Source organism: Dromiciops gliroides, chromosome 5, assembly GCF_019393635.1.
Source record: "Dromiciops gliroides isolate mDroGli1 chromosome 5, mDroGli1.pri, whole genome shotgun sequence".
Taxonomy (NCBI): Eukaryota; Metazoa; Chordata; class Mammalia; order Microbiotheria; family Microbiotheriidae; genus Dromiciops; species Dromiciops gliroides.
Window position 1 is genome coordinate 116066422 of NC_057865.1, and position 17428 is coordinate 116083849.

Below are 17428 nucleotides of genomic sequence, written 5' to 3' on the forward strand. Positions count from 1 at the left end.
TAACGGAATCACTTGGAATATTAAAGCTAGTAATGAACAAACGTGTTATTAGTAAAGGTGTTTAAGGATCACAAACTAAAGACCATAGGATTAAAAGCTTTAAGAGAACTTACATAGGCTTTACCCCAACTGCCTGATCTCATCAGTAAGAGAACTGAAGCGCAGAAAGTTGAAATGAGAAGGCCAGAGTTGCACTGCCACCTACTGGATTGGAGGACTTGAAGACTGCAGACTTCCTGGTTTCTCAGTTCACCATTCTTTGAGAGAATTAGGGTTTTGTTTTTTCCAGGTCCTATCTGAGTTGCAGAACTGGAATTTTTGTTTCTTTCTATTCTTTATCCTTATTTTAAAAAAAAAAGGAGAGAGAACTATTTTTATAGCAACAGTTTCCAGTTGGGTTTTAGAAAGTGTTGCAAAAGTATGCTGAAGTTGCGATGTTTTTATTAATCTTTGAGGTATTTCTTTCTCATTTATAGTAGAACTCATTACAGTGTAGAGTTAGTGATGAATTATAAACCATGGCATAAGAATGCAGAAATTCCATAGTAAAACACCTTAATGAGTAGCAAATTTTAATGATCAAAGTGTTGGAGGAGGGTTTAGATTTTCTGACTTTGTTGTTGATATCCTATTTATACATAATACCAAACAGAATAAGAGAGGAGATAGAGAGAGATCGTGACTGTAAAGCAAATGAGCCTTCCCAGTAGATAGTTCAGTTGTTTATTTTAGTTAACTTTTTAGTAAGTTAAAAACATAGTTCCTCTAATGAGGGCTGCCTGTTTCATGGTATAGATTGCATGATTAAACATTTTGTTGTTAAATCCACTTGTTTAATTATGGGTCTGTTTTCCTTCCAGCCATGAAAGTCCACTGTTTGATTTCATTGAGAGCTGCTTACGGAACAAGCATGAAATGGTTATCTATGAAGCTGCTTCAGCTATTATCCATCTCCCCAATTGTACTGCAAGGGAGCTGGCACCTGCTGTTTCAGGTTTGTTGAGTATTTGGACAGCAATATGTAATACACAAGCTGCTGAATTTTTATGTCCAAGGCTGTGTTAGCTGTGTGACAGGTTCATAGCATCTTCATCCCTTAAATGTATATGCAGCCTTCAAGTTGGAAGTTTACTCTCTATGGTGAACCTCACTTGCATTTTATTCAGAACACTTCTTCCTCTGTTTAGCCTATCTCCCACATATAGACTTCGAAAAAGATTTAGAGAGCAACTAACTGAAATTACTGTTATGCCTTTGTGTGCCTTGTCAACTTAAGATATTTTCACCTTTTCAGTTTAGAAAAAACCACACAAATAAAACTAGTAGTAGAGTAAATTTAATCACCTGTTGCTTTGTAGTTTGGTTTGGTTTTTTGTGGGTGGGGTTTTTTTGGTTTTGTTTTTTTTTTTGGTAGTTTTCTAAGCTTAGCAAGAGAGTGTCATCTTATTTTGTATCCATACTAAGATATGGCTTGGAGTTGATGAGTTCAGATTTTCCCCTAGATATGTTCTGAAATTGTTTTTATACTTATTTTGAGCTGTCACTATTAAGATAAATGACCTCATATTTGCAATTCTTTTTTAGTTCTTCAGCTCTTTTGCAGTTCTCCCAAGCCAGCCTTGAGATACGCAGCTGTGAGGACCTTGAACAAGGTAACTTTCCTTTATTTTTACCCAGTGGTCCATTCCAGTGTTTAATCTTGGAAATAAAGGGTATGGAGAACTTGATGTGCATGTTATCTTTGGCTAGAAGAGTCTGGTGAGTAGGACTTTTAGATTTAGGTTTCACAACAGTTTGTAGTTTATTCCGTGCCCTTGTATGAATCTTTTGGTTTCTAGCTTACCATCTGGTAAATGGGGATAATGAAATTTGTCCTAAACTTACCCAAGGTAGGAATTGTATTGGAAGCCATCCTTGTATTGATATTCTTGGATATGCTTGCATAACATAGATATTATCCTTCCATTAGGCATAGAGCAGGATGTAGCCAAGTGAAGAAAAGGTAATTCCATTCAATAAACACTAAGCGCTTGCTATATGTCAGGCACCGTGCTAAGCTCTGGGAAGAAGGTAGGGTTTTAGCTGAGTTTTAAAGAACAACACCAGAGAAACTAAGAGGTAAAGATGAGGAGAGTGTTCCAGGCATAGGGGAGAGCCAGTGCAAAGGCATGAGATTGTGTACTAGGAATAGCAAGTAGGCCGACGTAAGCTAGACCATTGTGGAGGGGTGGGGTGGGAGGGAAGGTAGTAAAGTGTAAGAAGACTGGACCTGGAGCAGCTAGGTGGCGCAGTAGATAGAGCACTGGCCCTGGAGTCAGTAGGACCTGAGTTCAAATCCAGCCTCAGACACTTGACACTTACTAGCTGTGTGACCTGGGGCAAGTCACTTAACCCCAATTGCCTCACTTTAAAAAAAAAAAAAAGAAGACTGGACCTGTAGGAAAGAGGCCAAAGGACTTTACTTTTGGTCTTATGGTAATAACCCACTGAAGTTTGAGTATAGGGGAAATGACATGGGTCAGAAAACCCTTTTGGAAGCTGTATGGAGGATGGATTAGAATTGGGAGAGATTTGAGGCAGCCTAGTTAGAAGGCCGTTGGTGCAATCCAGGAGAGGCAAAGAGGACCTGAACTAGAGTGGTGCCTATGTAAGCAGAAAGTAGAAGATGGTAGAAATGGCAGGATTCTGCAGTGGACTGGATATATGGAAAATGTGACAATGAATAGTCTGGGGTGACACCAACGTCGTGAGCCTGGGGGCCTGGCAAAGATGGGGATGCCTTCCAGAAGTTTATTTCTTAGAAGAAAAAAAAAGGTTTACCTAGCCATAGCAGGGAATGGAGAGTCAGTGAGGATATATCTTTGATTCACAGAATTGCAGCTTCTCTTCCTCTGCCTTGCCCCAGTGGTCCACCAGGCAGAAGCCTGAGGAAGCAGCTGGAGTTCCTCATGCCCTGGTCTTTTTGTGTACTCAGGGGACCAGGAAGCTACATCGATAAATACCCCCAAGCATTTAGTCCCCTGAGACTATTAAATCTAGACGATCATTTCAGTAGCTTTTAAGAACAAGTTTTATCTACATGGCAAGGGACCTTGGTAGATATTCCTTCTACCACAATTAATGTATTCTAGGAACTATGTTAGATTCAGAGAAGCACAAAGTGGGAACCTTCATTCATAAAGAGTTTATAATTGAGTTGATGACATAATTAACATTTGAAAAGTTAAATATTGATAAAAGATTTAGGACCTTCCCAAAAGATAGGCTACATTCATATCATAACCAAATGAACTTTATAAATAATACTGAACATCTTGCATAAAGTTGGCCTAACTGTGGCTTCACAATAAAGTCAATACATTATAACTGTCTTATTTTGCCTCGCAGGGTTTTCCCCTATCGCTTGTTCAGGACAGCAGGAAGGAGGAAGGTCAGCCACTCAGAATAGTAGCTGTGTGGGCCTAGGCTCAGTTGTATCCTAGCAAGTTTAAACAAGCCTTAACCTTTCCTTTTAAAAAATTTTGTTTCTTTCTTTAAAAAAACAAAACAAAACACCAACTTGGCCATTTTGCTTGATGTTTATTTCTTTTCTTGCCCTTGCTCCAGGTGGCCATGAAGCACCCGTCTGCAGTGACAGCCTGCAACCTGGACCTAGAAAACTTAATCACAGACTCAAACCGCAGCATTGCCACCCTGGCCATTACCACACTCCTTAAAACAGGAAGTGAGAGCAGCGTGGATAGGCTCATGAAGCAGATTTCATCTTTTGTGTCTGAGATCTCTGACGAGTTCAAAGTAATATATGTCCTCTTGGCTTGGGTTTCCAATTCTGTTTCTGCAACTACCATGTTATTGTTAGTTTCATCAGTTTATTATGGTGGCACTGATTATCTCTGGTGTTATTTTTAAAAGATGTGTCCACACAAAAATGATTCTTGTGTCTTCAGAGACTTTGTGTAAGTTGGAATTAATGAGATTTTTAGTGGACTTAGCTATTTGGAAACATTTCTTTCTTGTTGAATCTTTTTCTCCCCATATAAGATGCATTGGATTTAATTTAATTAGAATGCAGTTAGATTTGGTTTTAGAGCTAGGAGGGACTCTTAGGGAATTCTTTTTGGTTTTTGAAATTAGAATTTCTCCTCAGCTATGACAAAAAATAAGTGTTTTGTTAACCTTTTATAATTAAGATTCGGATATAACTCAGAATTAAGATGGAGAGTTTATGCTTCTGGTTTCTTTTGAAATTCATTAGATTTAAGTATGTCATAGGCTTGCTTTTTTATATTTTACTGGAGTTGATGCTTCCATTAATGTTTTAGGAAAAATCTTTTTATTCTTCAGCATTTCTTCAAAAATTTAAGATATCTTCTCATTTTGATATTTATGTTAACAAACAAAAGAAAATAAATTTGTTGGGTTTACAGTCAGGGAAGGTTGGTTTCCTTACCCATTTTTCTTTAAAACAGTTTTTTGACCATTAAGTGTAAAATGACCAACTTTGTAAACTCCATGATTGGCATGTAACTTTTTTATTAAAAAGCAAAGCTAACACATCTGACATACTGAGGCTAAGCATTTACAAGACTTTCTTAGCCTAGGAAACCATAGCCCCCTTCCAGCTTGTATTCAGAAGGAAAAGTGTGCAGTGGCTCAAGTTATGGAAATGCCTTTCTATCCCTTTGGCCCTTGGCAGGTTGTGGTGGTTCAAGCTATCAGCGCTCTGTGTCAGAAGTACCCTCGAAAGCACAGCGTCATGATGACTTTTCTCTCCAACATGCTACGAGATGATGTAGGTGAATTACTTCTTTGTTAAGAAGTTAAAAACAGCTGACTTCTGTTCATTCCTTTGGGACACTGTGATATTATAGGCAGAGAGAGGATTCTCCTACCTCTAGCTTGTTTTGCCAAATTGCTCTGCTTAGTTCTGGCTGCTACTTACAGTGATCAAACTTACATTTAGAGTGATACATATTTAGTCCTTTTCTAAAAGGGAAGAGAAAATGAGAATGGTATATTATAAGCATGAACCTTAGGGTACAGGTAGTTCCCTAGGGACTAACTTTAGCAAATCTGATTGTTTTCCTTTCTCTTCTGCCAGGGAGGCTTTAAGTATAAGCGAGCCATTGTAGACTGCATAATCAGCATTGTGGAAGAGAATCCTGAGAGTAAGGAGTCAGGTCTGGCTCACCTCTGTGAGTTCATTGAAGACTGTGAACACACTGTGCTGGCCACCAAGATCCTCCACTTGTTGGGAAAAGAGGGGCCCCGGACACCTGTTCCCTCCAAGTATATTCGTTTCATTTTCAATAGGGTAGTCCTGGAGAATGAGGCTGTCAGGGCCGGTGAGTCACATGAAAACTGACCTCGCTTTGTTACTACTTTCATTCTTTTGATATGCTGCTTGATCCCTGCCCCCAAAGTGGTGGGTGGAGAAGTAATTGTGCAGTGAAGGGGGCAGCAAGATTGTCCAAATCTGAGAGGTTCTGGGAGCAAAGTTAGGCTCCAGATGTGCAGATCTTTACCTCTCCAATTTCCATTTTGGTTTCTATCCAACTTCACAAATGGAGGTTGGGGAGTGCCTTTGGCTTCTGGGGGTGGTAGATAGCAATTATATGATGAAGTCATTTTTTCAGAAGCCTAAGACTTTGCCTCCAGATGAATTTCTAAAAGTTGTGTTGGGTAGCTTTTTACCTGGAAGTATGAGTTTAAATCACTAATATCACCAAAGGTTATGAGATTGTGTTTGGGACCTATATAAATATCATTTATATTATATTATATATTTATATAGAATATGTATTATTATATGTATTTATATTATTAATATATATTGAAAAGTTTAACATAAGATACACTTAGATTTCCTGGTAAAGAATTGACTACCCCAGGTAATCAAATGAATAGCATGTGAGTTACTCTTAGCTCCTGAGACAAATGAGAGGACTTTGCCATTGTTTCGAGAAACATACACAGTTGTAAGACAGAAGTCAGACTTTTGTCCTACCCTCAGAATTAGTTGTTTTAGAACAGTGTTTAAGTCTCTCACTAGGGTATGCAAAAAGAGAGGTGAGGAAAACATCCAAAAGATGATGTTTCTTAAATATCTGTGTTTCCTATTTGCACAGAAGACTTCCCTTGCCTCATAGGATAATGGGGGGGGGTGGAGGGGGAGAATGGTTTGCAAACCTTATAGTGCTGTATAAATAGGACTTGTGCTTTTTATTTTATCTAAGCTCATTCTAGTCTCTTGGCCCTACTAAATTCCCTTAAAGCTTTGTAGTGTAGCAAAGAAATAAAGTAAAGAATCCCCCAGCAAAGCAAACAAATCTATTAGGATGAATTGTGAAATCTGGGCCACTGAACAGAAGAAGAAAGATATGTTTATTTTTGCAGCACTGTTTAATTCTGGAAACTAATGGCAATTTTTTGTTTTGCTCCAGCTGCTGTTAGTGCTTTGGCCAAATTTGGGGCTCAAAATGAAAACCTTCTTCCAAGCATCCTTGTACTCCTACAGAGGTAAGGAGGTGAATTGTGGTCCTCCTATAGGAGGAAAATCTATTGCTGAATGGTGGGGCATTATGGACCTTGAGTGGTGTGTTGTCAGCAGCAGGGACATTCCTTTCTCTATTACATACAGCCTACATATGTTCAAACAGTAGATAGTTTAGTAATGAATGGATATGTAATTTCATCAGCTTCTCTTCCCTGGACAAGATAGCCATTCAACATGGTAAGACCTTCCAGAGATTATGCTCTTTTGACATAGCCTTTAGAACCCAAATTGTCCTTCACACTACATAAGTATGACTTGAATTCTACTCACACTATACAAATAGTAGATACAGGGAGAGTTAAATTAAAATGTATATGGTAGGGGGCAGCTGGGCAACTTAGTGGATAAAGCACCAGCCCTGGATTCAGGAGGACTTGCATTCAAATCTGGTGTCAGACAATTGACACTTACTATCTGTGTGACCTTGGCTTGTGTGACCACTTAACCCTCATTGCCTTGCCCCCCACCCCCCCATTCCCCCCAAAAAAAAATTTATATGGTAGTTGAACTTCTAAACACAGGTACCCTGTTGGTTGGTTCTCTTGTGTGACTTTAGGAACGTGACCTAAACTTTTATTCCTTAGTCTTTATAATCAGGACTACTATCTGAAGGGGAGGAAAGCCTGGGCCAGCTAGCTCAATTAGTAGAGCATGAGACTCTTAATCCCAGGGTTTAGGTTCAGGCACCACACTAGGCCAGTTTGGGCAGCTTGGTGGCACACTAGATAGAGTGCATGGCCTGAAGTAAGGAAGACCTGGGTTCAAATCCAGCCTCAGACATTTAGTAGCTGTGTGACTCTGGGAAAGTCTTAACCCCATTTGCCTCCATTTCCTCATCTCCAAAATGAGCTGGAGAAGGAAATGGCAAACCACTTTGCCAAGAAAACCCCAAAATGGGGTCCTGAGAGTCAGACATGTTTGGAACAACTGAACAACAGTAACAAGGCCTGAGACAATTTACTCATCAAAGTAGATTTTTTAAAATCATACTTCTGGATACCATTAATTTGTTATAGCCATAGATGATAAAGAATGGAACTACTGCAGCATAACACTTTCTGAATCTTCTGTTTACCCTTTGACTCACTTGTTCATTTGAAGCAAGTGAGTTTATCAGTTTTAATTTATCAGTGAAGACTGGTTTGAAAAAAAATTTTTTTTTAAGAATCAAATTAATAACAATACCTTACAGTTAACGTTTCTTCAAGGATAGTGGCACTTTTTTCTGCTTTCATCTTCATATAGCACTCTAGCTACATATTGTGGGAAAGAAACATCCCTGACTTTTTAACTGTAGTGTATGTGATCACATTAGTGGTTCAGTGGCAGAGTCAGGACATCCAAGACATGTATTTGTTGCTTTATCTATTCATCCTTTTGCCTCATGCATAGAGGCAGCCATTGATAATTTTCCTCCACTTTATAATGGAACTGCCCTATAATTCAGAAAAGGATGCAGGTTCTATCGTGGCTTTGAGATTTACTGTTTGCAGTTATTGAGCTTTTATATAGATAAAAACAAATGGTCTGAACATTCTAAATTGAATGGTGTAAGAGTGTTTGGAGCCTCCTGGGGCACTGTGACATGGCTAATCTGATTCCCCTGGGCAGGTGTATGATGGATACTGATGACGAGGTACGGGACCGAGCCACCTTCTATCTGAATGTGTTGCAGCAGAAGCAGATGGCACTGAATGCTGCATACATCTTCAATGGTCAGTGAGGGTCCAGAGCATGGCCAGATACATGTCTCTGTGTCCCCAATGCTATCTTGGAGGTATAAGGTCTCGTGTTAATCCAGTAAGAGTCTGAATATAATCATCTCAGGGTTCCAGAAAGCTGAATTCCTTAGGAGAAACACTTAATGTGTTTCCTTTAATGGATGGGTTTCTAGAGGTTATTATCTTATTAACTGAATTTTATAATATGGGGTCTGATAGTCCTTGTGAATCTGGTCTTTCAAGTATGCCCATTTAGCTCCCCTCCTTCCTTGGAGTGAAGTAGACTATGGGAAGGTCCTAAGAATTTCTCTTTGTGCCCCCTCTCTCTCCCCAGTTAAAAATCTGCATACTTTCTCTTTTCCTTGCTCATATTTGTCATGTCAAATGGGCTTCCTTACCCTAGACATTTCCATTTTGTAAAAACTGCATATTCTGCTCATGTATTTGAGTTTACTGGTGTGTTTTGTAGAACTGTTTTTATTTTTCTCATTATTTGGGCTACAAAGTCTCTGATAACAGACAAGCCTGACACTAAAGGCCACTTCAGGTGACTGTCACTGCTCTGTGACCAGCCCAGATTCTGGGGCCTTCTGTGCTAAGCTGCTCTCTTTCACAGGTCTGACAGTCTCAATACCAGGAATGGAAAAAGCCTTGCACCAGTACACATTGGCGCCTTCAGAGAAGCCCTTTGACCTGAAGTCCGTCCCTCTTGCTACTGCTCCTATCTTTGAACAGAAAGCAGGTAATGCGGTAGCCACCTTGCTGCCCATTTGCTGGACAGAACGGTGTCAGCTCTGTGTCTGTTCTGTAAATAGCACATTGTCCCAAATACCAAATGCACTTGTTTCCTCCCGTCACTCCACATTCCTCATTCTTTGAGATCTAGGTTGGTAGATAGGGCTTTTTGTCTTGGATTGGTTACATCTCCTAGTCTCTGCTACACAACGCAAGAATGTGAAATGTAACCCAGGAAAGTAAGAGATTGTTGTGACCGACAGGAGGGGTCTTTAAAGCTGAGTTAGGCACTATCTAAAATAGGCTCTTGCATTATTATCCCCTGGAGCAGGAAGAAGTAGATCAAAGGTTGCTGTTTTGTCATCCTGTATTTTTCTGGTTTTAAGTCTTGCTACAAGAGGATCATATTGCAGGAAAAAGTGAGAGGATCGGAAAATAAATTCAGCAAACATCCAACTTGAAAATTAAATAAAGGAAAAATATTTGAGTAGAGAACAAGCTTGGGAACCAGGAGTCCTGGATTCAGGTCCTACCTCTGCCACAGTTTACCTGGTGATGGGAATACTGCTTTCTCTCTATTCCCACTGCCAGACTCTTGTTACCAGTTCTCTAGCTTGGACAAACACTTCCTAACAGGACCTCCCAAATCTACCCTTTTCCCTCTCTAGCCCATCTTTCTTGTACCTGTGAAACTAGCTCTCTTTTATGTCTAAATATGATTATGTTACACCTCTGCTCAAATTCTTCAGGGCTTCCCTTCTGCATTAACTTTATTTGGTAGGGGCAACTAAGTGGTATAGTGGATAGAGCACTGGCCCTGAGATTGGGAGGACCTAAGTTCAAATCTTACCTTGGACACTTATTAGCTATGTGACCCTGGAAAAGTCACTTAACCTCCATTGCCTTAAAACACTGGGGTCTATCTCCAGTCATCCCAATCTGTATCTTGCCACTGGACCCAGATGGCTCTGGAGGAGAGCACTGGTGACTGTGCACAGCCTTCCCTCACTTAAATCCAGTTCGCTGCAAGCCATGACATCACCTCCCAATGTCATGGTCCTCTTTGATGGACAAAAAACAACTTTATTTGGTAGACTCCTTTACCTTACATGTAAGGCCCTCCACAATCTGGCACTATCCTTGCAGTCTTAAATGATCCTGTTCCCTGTCATGTGCTCTATGCTCCATACAAATTGGAGCACTCTGCCCTGCCCCCCACAATCCCCTGAACTTTCCTGCCTATATCTTTGCCTCATGTACCCTGTTCTTAACTAACTCTGCTTTCTTGTTGAATTCTGATCCAGACTTTAAAACCCATTTCAAATACTACCTTTCCCATAAAACTGTCCATGATGTCTTCTCTATCATCCCTGTGTCAGTTATTCCTTTTTCCCTGTGGCCCTTATATAGTACTTGGTTTTGTAGCTCTCTAAAGCAGTTAGATGTTATTTTGTGTTATGTATGCATATATGCGTATATCCCTTGACTGTTTTCTCTTGTCTTGTCATACCTCACCCTTTAACATCTTGGGTGTTATGGTACTGGGTTTACTTGGGGTTTGGGGGGTTTGGTTTTGCCTAAGTACGAGAACCATGTCTTATCCAAATTTTGTATCTTTCCAGCACCTAACACAATATACTTTACACAGTAGGTACTCAGTAGATGTTGGTTCATTTAGTAGGGAGAATTGTAAAACTTGTGTAATAGATACTGATAGGATTTCTTCTTATTTTTGTAGAAATCACACTTGTGGCCAGTAAGCCAGAGAAGTTGGCTCCTTCCAGACAAGACATATTTCAAGGTATGAGGCAAAGGCTCTAACAGGTAGACGTGATAGAAAGAATGGGTTTTGGATCCTAGGCATGTCAAATACAGTGAAGCCCTAGTATTCTCTATCATAAATTGCATAACCTCCTGAAGGAAATCTATGTGTGACTGAATAGGGGCTACAAAGTTCCTGCTATGGTCTACTAGAAGGAGATCAGTCAGTCAATAAACATTTATTAAGCACCTACTGGGTGCCAGGTTAAAATGAAAGTTGTGATTTTCCAGAGAAAGAGTTATTCTTATTGTTTGGTTGCTTCGCTAAAGAATGTTACCAAGCTTGTCTAGGAAGTGCTACCTTGACAATGGAAGAATTAAATTGTTACAATTGGTTTCTGGATTCAAGGGAAAGATACTGAAGCTTCTGATCAGGGAATTTATCTAGTTATAATTTAACAGCGTCAAAGCACAGGATAAATTAAAAGTACATTTTTATTAGGAGGGCAGATTGGGCCCTGGTAGACTGCCCACCATCCCCCCTGGGAGTATATTCATACTCTAGATTAAATGAACTTTCCAGGCACTTTTTTAAAAAACAGATGTGCTAATCTAGCCTAAGAGAAGCCCTGACTCCTGTGAATGAAGGTGCCCTTCAGAAGGAAACCTGAAAAGGAGGCATGTCTGGACTGGTACAGTGCATAGTGATAGTGCATCGTGCTTTATTGCATACTGAGATTCGCTAGTTGTACTGGCTCTTTCTGTGTACCCACCTCTCCCCTACCTTGGGAAAAGGGTTGGGAACCCCCTCAAACTGATAGGCCCAGCTGCTTCTCTAATTGCACATGTGGTACAAGAGCTGGATGCCTTAAAACAGGATTTGGGAAGAGCAGAGATCAGCTTTGGAAAGACTGGGTATGGTACTTGTGACATCAAGAATGATGTCTTCAACTCTCCCTATTTCTCACTTTCTTCCCCCTTTTTTCCCCCCTTGTTCCTGGACAGAACAATTGGCTGCCATTCCTGAGTTTAAGAACATCGGGCCTTTATTCAAGTCATCTGAGCCTGTGCAGCTCACGGAAGCAGAGACAGAATATTTTGTCCGATGTGTCAAGCACATGTTCAACAATCACATTGTATTCCAGGTGAGAAAGGTGCCGTCCCATTAGAGATAAATGGACAAGCTTGGAAGCAGATGACAGTTCCCCACTGATATAGGAGAGGTAGCTCCTCAGGGGCCCTGTGTGCCATTTCCACCTTTACAAATGGTCTAAGAGAATCACTTCTATTCCTTGTTTTAAGCCTTCTTTGCTGCATTAACATTTCCTGATTGTATAAAAGTGGAGTGTCCAAAAAGAGGTAAGTGTGGCTCAGTTGAGAACAGACTTAAAATCAGTGTGTATTCAATGGAGACTTCCTGGAATGTGCTTTTCAAGATGATGAGACCAGTGACTTTTGTGCAGCTTTGAGACTTGTACCTTCTACAGTGGGAGGTCCTCAACAGAAGCAAAATAGGCTTATAATTGTGGCTTCCTACATAAAGGACTTTCCTCATGTTAATCCTAGTGTGAGTATTTATTATCCCTATTTTAATTTATTTTAGAACTGCCTTAAGCAAAGAGATGACATAAAATATTTCTAGGGCAGTAACAATCCTTAATGCTCAAGGATACACCAAGAGGAGAAAGCTACAACATGGTTTAAAGGGGAAATGTGTTGGTTTCAGGCAGGAAATGGGTAGCGGATCATTTCTGGAAAGCAACACCTTACCCTCCGGTGATCCTTGTCTTGTTACTTTCTTGTCAAAGAAAACTTGGACATCTTTATACTTGTTTGTTTATTGTTTTCTCAGTTTGACTGTACAAACACCCTCAATGACCAGTTCCTAGAGAAGGTGACAGTGCAGATGGAGCCTTCAGATGCCTATGATGTGCTCTGCTGCATTCCTGCCCCCAGCCTCACCTATAACCAGCCAGGGATATGTTACACTCTTGTTCGTCTACCTGATGATGACCCTACCGCAGGTACAGCCCCTGGGACAAGAAAGAGTATCATCATTTGAGCTCTTGGGAGTGGGCTGGAAAATGTTCAGGATTCAACCTAGTAGTTAGCTGTTCAGGGTTACTCTGTTAGATCCCAGTGGCCAAAATGGATCTTTCCATTTGGAGGTGACTGAACTTAGTGGCCATGGCTAGTTTGTTTACATGCGTTTACTTGACCTAGCTTGCTAAGGAGTATGTCTTCTAACTGTAGTCAGAAAGTCCAAATTCCCAAAACAATGGCTAAAACTTTAAGTGTAAACAAGAATAGGAAGTCCTAATTGTGAATCGCATAGTGTGAGGTGAAAGACAAGTGGAAATACCTCATTGTCCGTGTCTTCCTCAGAAATCATCATCTCATTTCCTGAATTCGCTCTTTTCTATTCTTGCCCTGACCCTGTCACCTAGTTTGACCCCTCAGGGCTCATGCAAATTTATATCAGTTAGACCTTTCCTCACTTTTATACTGAGCTTTCTCTCAAACTGTATCTTAAGCCAACTTCTGGATCTTTCTAAAGCAGGAGTTCTTGCCTGGAGGCCTGTGAGCTTGGAGTTTTTTTGTTTGTTTTGCTGACTGTATCTCTATGTATTGGTTTCCTTTGCAATCCTGTGTATTTTATGTCATCAAAAACATTATTTTGAGACGGAATCCATGACACAAAAAAGGTTAAGTTTCTCCTTTCAGGGAGCTTCTGAATTCTCCCTTTTTAAAGGAGTATTTCTGTTCACCAGCATAGGGTGAATTACCTCAAGCTCTGTGTTCCATTCTGTTCCTTCCCTTGAAAAGCCTACAGTATAATCTGTACATCATAAAACACTGTTTAACTTTGGAAAGGGGATTTGACTTACTGCGCTTGCCCCAGTGGGAAGAATTATGAGCTGTGAGTGGAAGATGCAGAGTCAGATTTAAGCTTGCCATGAGGAAAAACTTTTCAACAGAGCAGTCCAGAATAGGGCAGGAATGGCCTCCTTCAGGATGCGGGGAGAGCCCCCTCATTGGAAGTCTTCAAGAGGAGTTTGGATGACCATTTGCCAGATGTTATAGTGGAAATCCCTTTGTGTATGAATTGTACAAAATGGCTGCTAGGGTCCCTTCCAACTCTCAAGTTCTGTCATGTTTGGAGAGATTTGAGCTAAAATTTGGAAAGAACCTTTTAACAGCTGCCAAAAATGGATTGGCTGCTTTGGATATAGTAGGTTCCCCATCATATTGAAGGTCTTTGAGCAGAGGCCCGATGACCATTTGTCATACAGGCATGGAGAGTGGATTGCTGCTTGAGTGCCAATGGACTAGGATGGCCTCCAAGGTCTTTCCTAACCCTGAGTTTTCTGTGTTATAACTGTAGCCTTATTATGAAGCTGTTAAGAGTGGGATTTGCTAGAGGATGTAAATCCTCCTCTATGGCACCTAAGATTGCTTTTTTCATTAAATCTTTGGTTGTCTCTGTGCTTTAATCTGGATTGCTTTTTTATACCATTGTTGTGGCAGTTTCTGTCTGCTTACATACTTCTTAACGTAGACAAATATTTAGTGGCAAATTAGTATTTATATTCTTTGGTTGTGTGACTTAAATTTTTTACCAACCTGCAGACTACATCTTGAGAACCTCCTTCCAAGATGACTGCATCTAACCTATTTGGAGCATAGCATAATGCATAATAAGTTAGTGGTAGCAAGATCCTGATACCATAACCCCTTGATGAAAGCAAGTTTGCTTTTCTTTTCTTTCCCCCCCAGTTGCTTGCACCTTTAGCTGCACAATGAAGTTTACAGTTCGGGACTGTGATCCTAATACTGGTATTCCAGATGAAGATGGATATGATGATGAGTATGTGGTGAGTTTCACTTGAACATATGGTCTTTTGTCTTTCATGGTAGCAGGTGGTTTTTATTTTTGCTAGGAATACCTCACAGCATTTTACAGGAGTGGCCAAGTTGCACTGTAGCTGAAGGAGATAATCCAGACCTTAATATATTGCACAGTGAATGTGGTTCAGTGACATTGCAACCCCAAAAGTCGGTATGACTATGCTACATTGAGAAACATGATGCGTAAAACAAGGGAGGTGATAGTCCTAACATACCCTGCCCTGATCAGACTTCATCTGAGGTACTTCATTCATTTCATGGTACCGCACGTGTTGACAAACTGGAGATCATCAATGGAGAGCAACCAGGAAGGTAAAGAAACTGGAAACCACTCCATCCTAGGATCAATGAAGGATGTTATAGCATGAAGAAGACTTGAGAAGGGGAAGGACATGATGATAGCTCTTTCCAGAGTGAAAGGCTGTTATGTGGAAGTTAATTTATTAGAGGAAGTGAAGAGGAATCACACAGGAAAACGGCATGGATGAATTGCAGTCTTCATCAGTAGGAAGAGTACATACATACACAGAGATGAGACCACAGATTCATGCAAGTAAATCAGATGGAGAATGAGGGAGCACTGAGAAGGGGTGGGAAGTTTGGTGTAAAGAGAAGCTCCCTAACAACTGGAGCCATCCAAAAGCAGACTGGGCTGCCAGAGCGGGTAGTGCTTCCCTCCTCAGCCTCAGGTCCAGGCTGGAGGCTTTCTTTGCCTTCCCTGACCTTCTCCCCTGAGTTATTAGGGCTCTTTTCCCTGTTTTCCTTGTACTTGTGAACATGAATTAGAAACTGGTTTTGTCTAGTGCCTTACATACTACAGCCTTCATAAATGTTTGTTGGGTGCTGGGGGGCAGATTTCTTGTTCAGGCATGAGTTTTAGTAGACAGCTTCTTAGATTCCTTCTCATTCTGAGATGCTGTGATATTGTGCTAGGAGTTGACCTTTTCTTTGCCAACATTCCACTCTATAGTAGAACTGCTATCAATGAGTATTAAGTGCCTGGTAAACAGAAAATTTGGGAATTTCTACTGACTTGTTTCCCTTTGTGCTAGAGAAATTTTGTCCACTGACACCAGTCTTATTTGACCATCAGCTGGAAGATCTTGAGGTGTCTATGTCTGACCACATCCAGAAGGTGCTCAAGCCCAACTTTGCTGTAGCCTGGGAGGAGGTTGGAGACAACTTTGAAAAGGAAGAGACCTTTGCCCTCAGTACAACCAAAACCCTTGAAGGTGAGACTAGCCTCTTTGGTGACTTGAGGCTATATCAAACCCCAGCTGACATAGGGCCATGCTACTTTTCTCTCTAGTTTCATCCACCCGAATTTCTCCACCTGTTTTCAATTTATCTCCAGTAGAGTAGACTTGATGAGGAAGTAGATGTCTAAATATAACATTTCTAATGCTCTTCCTTACATCTTCCAAACACAGAAGCCGTCAATAATATTGTCACCTTTCTGGGCATGCAGCCATGTGAGAGGTCAGACAAAGTACCTGAAAACAAAAATTCCCACACACTGTATTTGTCAGGTAAGAACATTTTTCATGTACTGATTCTTAATTGACTATAAAATTAAAAACCCAATCCAAATGCCATCTTCTCCATGAAGCCTCATATATTTTCTCCAGAAAGCAATGATTTCCCTGACACAGACCTCAAATAGAATTGTTTGCACTTGTCATGCATTTTTGTATTTTATTATATAGCTTTGTGTATGTCGTCCCTCTGCCTAGATTAAGTTCCATGAGTATCATCTAAATTTTGTGTGTTAACCAGGATGAGGTAGGTTCTTAAATGTTTGTTGAATTGAGAGGTCTCTCTTAATGGAAAAAACTTTGGCTAGGTTCACCCCCTTCAAAATTTGAAGCCTCATCAACTGCACTTGAATTCATTTGAGTTATTTGAATAACTGGCCTTGTTTCCTTAGTTCATATTTGCAAATTATTTTCTGAAATTAGTAAGCTCACCCCAATGTTATTTGGCCAAAGAAATTTGCATTGGCTTCACCCTAATAACCCTGGCTATTTTCTTCCCTTTTTGTGCTCTCAATTGGGGCAACAAGTATTGAGTGCCTTCCTGGTTCTATACACATATTAAGTGTTTGATCATACAATTTAGAGCTAGAAGGGACCTTAAAAATTATTTGGTCCATGTAGGTAATGTTTGGTTCCCCTACACAAAAAAAGAAAATTGTAAACATTTATGTTTTGCGTTCATACAGAGGAAAAGAGGTTGGCTTGTTCTGACTATCTTGTGGCTTTCTTGACTTTTCTTACCCAGGTGTATACAGAGGTGGCTATGACTTATTGGTGAGGTCTAGATTGGCCTTAGGAGATGGAGTGACCATGCAGGTGACTGTGAGAAGCAAAGAAGAAACACCTGTTGATGTCATCTTAGCTTCAGTTGGATAAATTTTTACTTAAGCTTTGTAATGCAACCCTCCAGTCAGTTGGCTTTTTTCATGGTTTTGGAAAAGTAAAAATGTCTAGCCAGATCTACCAAGCAAATGTCTGGCCTTGTGTCTGTCCTTATGCACGTTGTTTTTACTCCAACTGCTCAACTTCTTTACATTCCTTTCTCTAACTTATTGTGTTTGAAAGCGCCTGGCAGAGTTGAGAGCTTATATATCCCAACTGGTGGAGGCTGTTACAGGGGAGAGGAGAAATCCAGAGTCCACTTTTGTCAAAATTCATTTTTATTCATAGAAAATAAACAATTATTCCAGTTTCAAGTTTTGAAATTTGTT

General features: G+C 40.3%; 1 protein-coding gene across 2 annotated transcripts in view; it reads left to right on the forward strand.

Moving 5' to 3' along the window:
• The window catches only part of COPG2 (COPI coat complex subunit gamma 2), a 40333-nt gene extending 22920 nt beyond the window's left edge, over positions 1-17413 (forward strand). For both annotated transcript variants that reach the window (XM_043965764.1, XM_043965763.1), the window contains exons 10-24: positions 861-994; positions 1585-1652; positions 3607-3795; positions 4697-4792; positions 5102-5345; positions 6444-6519; positions 8168-8271; positions 8894-9019; positions 10751-10813; positions 11779-11918; positions 12626-12797; positions 14551-14648; positions 15776-15914; positions 16113-16211; positions 16963-17413. In XM_043965764.1, the coding sequence (XP_043821699.1) occupies positions 861-994; positions 1585-1652; positions 3607-3795; positions 4697-4792; positions 5102-5345; positions 6444-6519; positions 8168-8271; positions 8894-9019; positions 10751-10813; positions 11779-11918; positions 12626-12797; positions 14551-14648; positions 15776-15914; positions 16113-16211; positions 16963-17093 (1879 nt within the window). In that variant the 3' untranslated portion in view covers positions 17094-17413. The remainder of the gene's footprint in view (positions 1-860; positions 995-1584; positions 1653-3606; positions 3796-4696; positions 4793-5101; positions 5346-6443; positions 6520-8167; positions 8272-8893; positions 9020-10750; positions 10814-11778; positions 11919-12625; positions 12798-14550; positions 14649-15775; positions 15915-16112; positions 16212-16962) is intronic.
• Positions 17414-17428: the final 15 nt, after the last annotated feature.